The sequence below is a fragment of the Protobothrops mucrosquamatus genome, unplaced genomic scaffold (genome assembly GCF_001527695.2).
Source record: "Protobothrops mucrosquamatus isolate PMUCROS unplaced genomic scaffold, P.Mucros_1.0 scaffold9254, whole genome shotgun sequence".
NCBI classification, from domain to species: Eukaryota; Metazoa; Chordata; class Lepidosauria; order Squamata; family Viperidae; genus Protobothrops; species Protobothrops mucrosquamatus.
In genome coordinates, this window is record NW_015395046.1 from 1 (window position 1) to 10,999 (window position 10,999).

Sequence of the window (10,999 nt, forward strand, 5' to 3'; positions counted from 1 at the left end):
TCTCTGAAGTATTTCATTTGTTTTTATATTTTGTACCAATAAATGTTGTTTTCCAGAACATATTCCATTTAAAATATTCACAATTTGCTTATCCATGGCTGGCACAATTTATATGGTATTTTTTTGTTCAGCTTATCCGCAATTATATGCAGGTACTTTAAAAAGTATAAGTGTAACTCCTTGCAGATAAGCTTTTCTGTAGACAAGTCAAACCCATTTTGGGGTAGTAAAATTCTTGGCTTAACTTTGAGTATATGTATAGTATTTATATAACTTTACTATATTTATTAACTATTCTTTAGTAAGTCTATTCTGAATTTAATACATAAGGTATGTCTGTCTTACTAAAACTATAAGGAAAGTAAGAGTTGAGCCTTTTTGAAATACGGTACATTTTTTTTAACCAGCCAGATGATCTGCTTTGCATATAATGCTAACCCAAAATGTGTTAAGTTTACTCATTCCATTGTACTCCTAAAGAAAAAAATTGTTTGGCTTAATGTGATGGATGAATCCAGTCAGTGTTTAAACCCTTCCAGGTAATAATTAACTTTGAGCTTGAATTAATTAATCCTTAAAGAGCAAATTTCTAAACCAAGGGCAGATTTTTAGGTATTTTTGCCCGGGGTTTTTGCAGACAGGGATCAAAAGAGTAAAGATGGTGGTTGTGACTGTACCATCAAACCCTCCCTTTTATTATGTGCACCATCTTGATTTTTGTGAGCCTGTCCTGGCAGATGCCCCTGTCCTTATAATACACCTTGCATTCTGCTGACCAATTCAGCATCCTCGGATTCAGCCCATCATCAGATAAAGTCCGGAGCGTTATGTAGATGATACTAGGCTCAATATTTGTAAAGAAGTTAAGGAGGCAACTCCACTACAGTGAGAGAGGTATTCAAGGTGGTTGTTATCCATTACATTATTTTCTCAACTCTTGCAGATTGAACTGTAATAAGCATTACATGTGTTTTCTTGCTATTGGCTGGTGGTCCCCTCCCTCCATTCAGATTCAACAGAAATTTACTGGCAGGAAATAATTGCAGGTGCTATAAAAGAAATACAGGAGAGAATGAAGTTGTTGCTGTCTGCTCCTTTCAAAAGCAGCCACAGTCATGCAGATGAGCTTCCACATTCCCTCAAACTGCACTCCCAGACATCCAACTTTGTGTTCCAGCTGCTGGCTAATTGAACCGCCCTGAGTCCACCAGGAGAAGGGCGGGGTATAAATGTAATAAATAAATAAATAAATAAATAAAACCACATCCTGGTGTTTTCAAAGATGGGCTGACAACCAGAGGCAGCCTCTGGTCCAGTCTTTTTGAAGCTTATAAAAGCAAATGCTAAGACAGAGTGGGAAGAGGAGTTGTAGCAGGAGTTTGCTTCCAAATTTTATCCAGTGCTCTTTGTACATTCTGATTGTAAGTTCCTGCTGCTTAAAGAAGGGCTCCTTAACTCACCTTTTGCAGCATCCAGGCACTGACTGATTGGATTGGTCTTCAGCACGTTTGGGCACTGTGCACGCCTGCAAAAGAGACAGTTAATGCATGCACTTAGCCAGGATGCTCAGGGGCCTTGAGTGCTCAAGGGAATTAACAGGCAGTGTGGCCTGTATCATGTGTCAACTTAAGGAAATGGCATTGGAGCAAAATGAATGTCTTAACCTGTATATCCCTGAAAGCCTCTGAACAACCCAAAAGCTGGGCTGAATCTTCCCACGTACGGTGATGGTGCAAAATGATTAAGAGCAGAATGGCCTAACTTAAAAGTATCCATTTGCTTTTAAAAACTACCCCCCCAAAAAAAACCATGTTTAGAAATCTGGAAATTTGCCCCTGCCTACCCCAACAAAGTGATATCACATCTGTGGTCCTTGGATACCCCCAAAATTAAAAATGTAATTCTTGGCTGCAAGAAAGTGGCCCAGTTATAAAGGGGGGAAAGGCCCCCTTTGCAAAGCAGAAGGGGCAAAGGGGGGAAACTTCTCACCTTTTCTTAGTGAGCAGAACGGCCCTGCAGGACTTGCCATCCCAGGTGCAGTACGGATCTCTAGCAAGGCAGCAGTCGGCACAAGTTTTGCCGTAGAGTTCACAGCGATACATGGAGAGCTGCACCAGCCCTTTCGCAGTGCTCACGAGAAGTTCCTGCTGCTCAAAGGGACAGGGCAGAAATACGGCCATGCAACTTATTGTAACACCCTGGAGGCTGCAGCCTCCCCTCCCTCGAAACTCTGGGGCAAAAATGTTGGGGGGAGGGCCAGGAAAAGGCGATAGAGAAGATGCTTTTCTTAAGCTAATAGGAAATATGAAAAGGATTTATTTAAATGTTAATATTTAATATTAAGGATCTTTTAATATTGGCCTTTGAGAAATGAGTCAAAGGGGCAAGACTGTCCAAAGTAATTTTAGGGACTGGACAACACCCCTCCCCCAATACTTCATTTAATGGAGTTAAAAGTGATATTTAGTATATGTCTTATGCAGATAGTTACATTGATTACTCTTTGTTCATGCATGTAATCATTTCTCTTTCTGACAAGTTAAAAATTGTTACTTAAAACTCTCTGGCAGGACTCTGGGAGGTTGCTCTAAAGCAGTGGTGGCGAACCTATGGCATGGGTGCCAGAGGTGGCACTCGGAGCCCTCTCTGTGGGCACATGTGCTGTTGCCCCAGCCTTGCCTCCCCCTGCGACCACCTCCTCACCAGCAGCCCCCCTGGAGAGTCGCCCCCGAGCGTGGCCCATGCAGAGTAGCGCAGCCAAGGACATGGCAGCCAGGCAGCGTAGACAAGTCTTTGCCCTCACGTCCCATTGTGCACAGTTGATGCTGTGGAGCGTGGGCAGAACGCATGGCCACCATGGCGCTGCTGGGCTGCCTGGGTGATCTGTGGCAGGCCCTGGAGGCGGTGAGTGGCCCTGCAGGCAGGCGGTGTGGGGGCGGAGCAGGCGTGGAGCCAGGTTTTGGGCACTCGGTCTCTAAAAGGTTCGCCATCACTGCTCTAAAGGTTTGAGATATGGGAAGATGCCTTTGGGGTTCAGCTGTCCCCCTTTGCCTTGAAGAAAACAGCTTAGTGTATATGGAGATTCTCAGTCATCCAGGTCATAGTTATCCCAAAGACGCTTTTCCATGAGGCAACTGGACTTTCTTGTTTTTCTTTGAAGACTTTTCGCTTCTCATCCAAGAAGCTTCTTCAGCTTGGAAGCGAAACATCTTCGAAGAAAAACAAGGAAAGTCCAGTTGCCTCGTGGAAAAGCCTCTTTGGGAGAGCTTACAATTAGTATAACAAATGCTGCCTTACCCGCTTTAGGGAAAATTGCATGTCTAGGATAGCTGATGGCACCTGCAAGAAACAGAAAACAGCAGCATTTTGCAATGATACTCTAAATTCCATTTTGAATTGGATGCCCGCATCCCCGGGTTCCACACAAACTTTAGACTGGTGCCTGAGCCTAGGCATGCCACATACGTGCTTCACAATCATGACGACAACCAGAGGGTAGAAAGAGTTAAGGTTTTCTCCAGACTTCTCTGCTGCCATCTAGTGGTCGTCTGGATTTTTGCAGGGCTATAAATTAAAATTTTCTGTTCCTGGAAACCTTCTGTGATAGACAGGGACAACCTGGGCCATTAATCAAGTGACATCATTTCCTGATCTGATGTTGCTTTCACACTCTTGGCCAGCACTGCAACAATGTCCACAATGTCCGTGCATGCAGGGCTACCAGATTTGGGTGGAGCAGCAGATGACATTAAAGAGATGTAGAAAAGTGGCAAACAAAAATCAGTCTCTACAGGGAAACTGATCCTCGTTAGCAATAGTCAAGAAAAAAACTTCACCCCAGATATCTTGAGTCCAGCTAACAAATCAGACATTATTTAGTTCCTCCAAACCCTTAAGAGAATGAAAATTAGATATAGCCTAATTTTCATTTATTATTCCTTCATAAAGGTAGGATTACATAAGAGAAGCATTTATGGGAAGCAAAACCTGATTTCTACTTATTCAGTAGAATGGGTCAGTCTCTCTAATGTTATAGGGACACTGTTCTAGAGTTTTTTTAAAAAAAACTGGGACGGAAGGTTTGTCACTTTTTTTTTACAGATAGTAAATCCTAATTGACCCTATCCAGGTCCTGTAGTTCTTGTTGTCCCAAAAGATTGTTTATTCTTGGTTTACAATCTTTTACATCCTCCCCTTTTGAGTTTTAACACCACAGCCCCGTGATATGGAACAGCTTATATATCAAGAGACAGATAAGTGATAGGCTATATTATAGGAAACATTAGCTGGATTCATGATTTTCATTTTCACTCTCTGTATATGTAGACATGATACTTGATTGTTCTCATCAACGTCATGCTTGACTTCTTTAGATCTTGCCTTAACAAATAATTACTTTGACTTCTGGCTCATGGATTAAATTAATAGCACAAATCGATGCACCGGATCACAGGAAATTGAACCTTTCTAGACAACTCCAGCCCACAAAGGTTTTAAGAGTAACAGAGGTATTCTGATTACCTTTGAAACCTGGATCTCTTCCAAGCTGATCTCCTGAGACCCTCGGCCTTCTCGGTTGGAGATGCCCACCTTAAGTACTTTGCCCTCATCTGTGAGAAGCCAAACAAAAAAGTATGTGAAGAGGACTTTGGGTGGGAGTACCCCTGTGGCTGCATGGAATTATTACCAGGCAGAAGATTCAATATGAGAGCAAATCCATTTCTGGAAGAGTTAAAAAGAAATGGGCCAAAACGGATCTATTTTCCATATTCTTCTTCATTGTTTCAGGATCACCTAACATACTGAAGAAGCTCAAAAGATTGTGGCTGCAGGACTGCATCTATGGATAATCTTATCCACCAAGGTACTGGAGTTATCCTGATTTCTGAGGATGCCTTCTCTCAGATAGCTCTCTCTAGCTATGCAAGTGAGACTGTGAAGGATCAGGCCACTCCATGTGGATTATGTGTTTAGTTATCTCAGGGAGAGGTCCTTTCCTAACATGCATCATCTTTGCATGAGATTTATATAAAAAAGCTAATTTTAGGACAATTTACGGGCAAACTGAACATATTTTCATTCATCAAAGCATTTGAACTATGTGATGGGTTGTTTTCCAGAATATTTTCAATAAATAAAATAGCAACATCATTAATTTCATGCAATACACCTTCTTATGTTATGTAATTCATACAGGGACCATGAGACAATGAATGTATTTCAGAATGAGGGCCATTTTGTTACCCGTTCCATATATTTTCCTAGTCCTATCATAGCTTTTCTGAGAAAAAAATCCTCATCCAGCAAAATCATTATGCTATTTTCTTTGCTGTATTTTATGTTTTTTGGGAAGTATTCCTAACATCATTTTGTTAGGCGTAATGCAATGAATTGGTGCTTTCATATTTTTTTTGGTTGAAAAGGAAATTCTATTATTTCAACACTGTTTTATGTTTTTTAATATATTTTAAAGTGGCAGCTATCAATTGCTTACCACTAATTTATTGTTTTAGAGCAGGGGTTCTCAACCTTGGCAACTTTAAGACTTGTGGACTTCAACTCCCAGAATCCCTCAGCCAGCTTTGCTGGCTGAGGAATTCTGGGAGTTGAAGTCCACAAGTCTTAAAGTTGCCAAGGTTGAGGACCCCTGTTTTAGAGGCTCTGTAAATACTTCAATAGTCTGACTCAAAAGGGTCTCATTTAATTTCAATTATTTAACAAGGGAATTGTAACCAGGCCTCTGAAGCGAATAAATAGTATTGAAGTATATAAACAATCCCAACTGCTACCCTGAGCCAAGATAGATGTGATAAGTGATAAGCTTGTCAGTAAAGGAGAAGGAAAAGCAGCTATCACAGCAGAACTGCATTGCTTCTCTGAAACAATGATGGCAGAGTGGAATCCTTCTACAACTCCTACAAGAAAAAGGAGTGGGGAGAAGATGATTCCAGAGCAAAAAAATGAAATGAAATAAAATAATAAAATAAAAACCAGGCAACTTTTTTAATTTTAATTTTTTAATTAGTGGAGCTGGCAGCACCTGGAGAACAGGAGAACAGAAGAGAAAGAACTGGGGGAAATCACAAAATACAAAGATCCGAAAATAGAAGTAGAATGACTGCGGCAAAAAAAAAACAAACACCAACCATAGTACCAACAAAAATAGGTATGTGCAATCTCAAACTTCTGGAGCACCACTTCATAGCAATAACACTGTAGCATTTAGACTTATATACTGCTTTATAGTGTTTTACAGCCCTCCCTAAGTGGTTTACAGAGTCAGCATATTTTCCCCAACAATTTGGGTCCTCATTTTTCCAACCTCGAAATGATGGAAGGCTAAGTCAACCTTGAGCCAGTCAGGATCGAACTGCTGGCTGTCAGCAGAGTTAGCCTGCAATATTGCACTCTAACCACTGCACCATCACAGCTCTTTATAATGGTGTCTTAAACACCACTGTCGTTGATAAAATCACCCTCAGTCAATTGCAGAAGGCAGCATTACTTGGAACAGCTTATATCCTGCATCAACCTTTTTTATATATATAATATTTTATTAATTTTCTAATTTTACATTTAAGTATTTAAAAAGCAACATGGTGGCTGGGTTAATCAATAGTTCGATAACAAAATCTTTAGTACAAATCTCAAGTTACAACATCAAATATTTCCTCTCTTTTTCCTTTAACATTTACTGTCTCGTATTTAAGCTAATACAGTTCTTATCATATCAACTCAGTAAAAACATCATTATTACATTTATCAATACATTTTTAGCTTATACGTCTTAATTATTTTTTACATTTCAATCTTCAGAAACAATCCATATCCTGTTATTAATTTTTCCCCAATTTTTAGTTTCCCATCAATATTCCAATTTAACCTTTGATATTTATAATTTTCAGGTAACAAAGATTTCTCTTATCTCAATTCATAACAAAATCTAATATCCAAAATACACATTTTATCTATTTGAATATAATCTTGTTCTATTTCCTAAAAGTTATCTATTTCCCACCATATTAAATCATCTACTTAATAATACAATATCCCCTTTAATAAATCAAAACCATTATATATACCACCTGGGTTAATCAATAAATCAAATATATTCATAATATTTTTTTTCTTTTAGGTCTAATTTTTAAATATTAAACAGATAAAATCCTTATTTTCAACTAATTTCCAAATATTTTAAATCTAATGAACAGAATTCCCCTTATCTCAACTTCTCCCTTTAACCCTCTAATTAATAATATGAAATCCCCTCTAATAAATCAAAACCCCAATTTTCTTCAGCTTCATTCTGGCTTTCTTCCTTTGCCAACTAGGCTTCCATATCAGTGTTTTTAGATCGTCAAATAGATCTCCCTCTATTATTATATATGTTATTTGAAATGAAGGAGACCATTTAATTGCCATTTTTTTGGAAAGACTAGCCCATTTGTATTCATTAAGTTGTCTCCCTATTATTCCAATTCCCCATGATTGCCCTGCATCAACCTTTAACACCATCAGACAGCCACAACTGTCTATCCCAAACTTTTGGGAAGGACTCCATAGGTGGATAAAAATGCCAAATCCAGTCTAAGCACCTGACTGATTGCTCATATTGGCAAGACAATCAAATATGATGATGAGTATTATTATTATTATTATTATTGTTGTTGTTATTTTCCCTCCACAATACAAATGTAAAGGGGGGGAGCTGCTTCCATCATGAGTCTCCTCCCTCAAATTATCATCAACCAGTTGTTGCCCAATTTAGATAATGCCCCTGCATCTCAACACAAAGGCTCAGGTTCTACTCATCTTTATTTTTAACGTCTCATGCAATATTTGCTGTTGAAAGTGAATAATCCTAGAAAAACCATAGTGTTGCTGATTACATTACTCTCTGATTAAACAGAGAGACTTGTACACTTAACATTACAGTCCAGTTCTTTCTTTCCTTTCCTTTTTGAGTTGAATAAGTCAAATCACATTTCAAGCTGTGTCTTACAGTAAAATCAGAACATCCTTGCTTGAACTCCTCTACCTGTTCCAAGGAAGAGGACATCAACATGTCCAGCCTCTGTCTCCACTCTGTCCACCAACAGATGCCGGATGTTGAAAGGCACATTGACTCTGATCAGAACAGGCTTCCTGTGGAGTGGATAGATGGGGTCCCACATCAGATGATGAGTACGCATGAAGCTAATCACTTCATCAGGGAAGTCCTTGGTTGACTGCAGGAATGGGTCATATGTTTCACTGGGACACTGGCAGGAAGAACAGATATTGAAAAGGGACTGGTGCAAGAGGATTAACAGTCAACTCCATGACACATAGTCTTGTGATTTACGGTAGCTAAATCCACTAATATTAGAGTCCAGCCTAATTGCCTTTGTGGCATGCAGTTTTTCATAAATTGTCATCTGTGATAGCCTATGGCACAATCGTTTTTGTAGGATGTGACCACTTCTGCATTTTCTGAAGCCTCCCTACTTGGTGGCACTGCCTGGGACAAACTGCTTCACAACCATTTGTGGGACCCATGAGTGGATCCAGCACCCATATCAGAAATGAATCATGCAGGGAAAAAGAGGGCTTGAAGAGCCCTTGTTGCCCAGGTGGGAAGAGACAATAACCCATAGTAGTTTTAAGTCTGAACAGCAGCAGCTGTTTTGCCTAGTCAGTCTTTATGTGACAGAGAAAAAGTGACTAAAGCAAGTTTTCTGTACATACTGTTCCAGGACGAGGGTAAGGGATCCGTCCTTTATATTCAGCCCACTGATAATCGAAGCCTTCCTTGTGTGCAAAAGGTCCATTGAAGGCAGCCCGAATGGCTGCCAGGGAATAAACACACACTGCAGAACCACTAAAAATGCCACTGTGAAAGAAAAAAATAATGTAGGGAGATGGATAGTATTGATACATAAATCACTCCAAGAGATATTTCTTTGTACAACTCTGCAAAACCATGCCTTTGAAAGATTTCTACCTTAGAAAATATTTTTTAACATATTTAAAGGTCGTTAAGCTGGAAGATGAAGGCCTGAGGTGGCCTTAGAGAAGATGACCTTCAGAAAGCCATTTTATTTCAAAAGCATTCTCACTGTTCTCTCATCTTTAACAGGAGGCTTTTGTCTTCACCAATTTCCTTCTAGGTCATTCCTTAACTCGGTTAAAGCTGAAGATTATGGGAGCTGAGATTCAACACATGGGGATCACTGCTTTAGTTCTTCCCAGCAGTTGAAAACTGCATGAAATCCATTCCTCAGCTTCATCCTGCCAGGTAGGATATGGCGACAGGCACAATTTCTGCAGGAACTTGAAAGACCTACTGCAGAATCCTATTTCAGTGTATCAGCTCAAAGCCATTCGGATGGATTAGTGTGCATGCCTTCTATAACTGAAGTAACAGAATAACAGAGTTGGAAGGGACCTTGTAGATCTTCTAGTCCAACCCCCAGCTAAAGCAGGAAGCCTTATACTATTGGCAGTGGTGGCGAACCTATGGCACGGGTGCCAGAGGCGCCACTCGGAGCCTTCTCTTGGGCACACATACTGTTGCCCCAGCCTTGCCTCCCCCCATGACCCCCTCCTCACCAGCAGCCCCCTGGAGGAGAGTTGCTGAGCATGGCCCACGCGGATCAGTGCAGCCAAGGACATGGCAGCCAGACAGCGTAGACAAGACTCTGCCCTCACGCCCCATTGGGCACAGTTGATGCTGCGGGGCGCGGGCAGAGGGCGTGGCCGCCATGGTGCTGCTGGGTGATCTGCGGCGGGCCCTGGAGGCAGTGAGTGGCCCTGCGGGCAGGCGGGGTGGGGGCAAAGCGGGAGTGGGGCAGGGGATGGAGCGGGGGCAGGGCCAGTTTTTGGGCACTCGGTCTTTAAAAGGTTCGCCATCACTGCTATTGGTATAATAAGTACTATCCTCATTCCTGCTGATCCATGGGCACAAGCAATTCTTTTTCTTTTGTCATATTCATTGTACATGTTTTCCACTTACCTGGAAACCGTGAAGAGGCCATAAACCAGAGGGTTCTGTATGTTACGGGTTTCAAGGAGGAAGACGTCTTCTAGAATACAGCAGGACACACCCAACTCAGGGAAGAGCTTTGAATGATTCCCTTACAACCTTATGATGACAGATTCTATTCTAGAAATGGCAGCTCTTAATAGGCAAGCAACCTTACCTAGTTGATCAAAATGTGTTTCGGTGCCCTGGAGACCTGGTATAGAGCAAATCAGCCGTGCTTTAAGAAAAGTGCTCCAGCGATTGATAAGGCTATGCTTCCCACCAATATCATTCTGCCAAACAGAAGCAGGAATAGGTCAAGCATAATTTTCATGTCCACCCACAACTGCTCTCCAGTACTCTAAGTCAGTGTTTCTCAACCTTGACAATTTTAAGGCATGTGGACTTCAACTCCCAGAATTCCACAGCCAGCAATGCTGGCTGTGGAATTCTGGGAGTTGAAGTCCACATGCCTTAAAATTGTCAAGGTTGAGAAACACTGCAAGTGATTACTTTGAATACATCCATTGCATCATGTTTACAATTTAAGGGGTCTTTCTTAAAACACAAGGTGGTGAATGCTGTGCAATCATTAAGAGAGAGGCAGATACTTAGAGCTACTGTACTTTCACTGTTTTTCCTAGAGAAATGATGCAGAGTTAAATTAAAGGAATTTGAACTTGTTTCCAGTGCATGTTTTATCCAGGTGTTTTAAATCTGTAGCATTCACCATATGGATAGGATCCATCCTCGGCTGAAGTCCCTTAAAGGACGTGAGCTTTTGGCAAATACTTGTTTCTTGAACATAGGTATTTGCAAGAAAGAAGCCACAAGAATCAAGAGCTTGATCGTGTAGGCATTTGGCTTTCATGGAAACCATCAGACATGCAATTGTATGCAAAAAAGCTTTTCCCTGATTGACAGTCACACTCAACTGCCTTCTAAAGGTAGTCATCATTGGAGTGATGTCATGACTTATGCACTCTAGATTTCAGA

General features: G+C 40.9%; 1 protein-coding gene across 1 annotated transcript; it reads right to left on the reverse strand.

Annotated features, from left to right (window-relative positions):
• Positions 1-1,460: 1,460 nt before the first annotated feature.
• LOC107300941 (semaphorin-3D-like) lies at positions 1,461-10,296 on the reverse strand (the record flags this gene model as incomplete). Its single annotated transcript, XM_015830221.1, has 8 exons — positions 1,461-1,525; positions 1,990-2,147; positions 3,298-3,339; positions 4,522-4,610; positions 8,039-8,261; positions 8,728-8,872; positions 9,995-10,064; positions 10,182-10,296. Coding segments are annotated over 8 exons (907 nt in total), but the record flags the coding sequence as incomplete, so codon positions are not given.
• Positions 10,297-10,999: the final 703 nt, after the last annotated feature.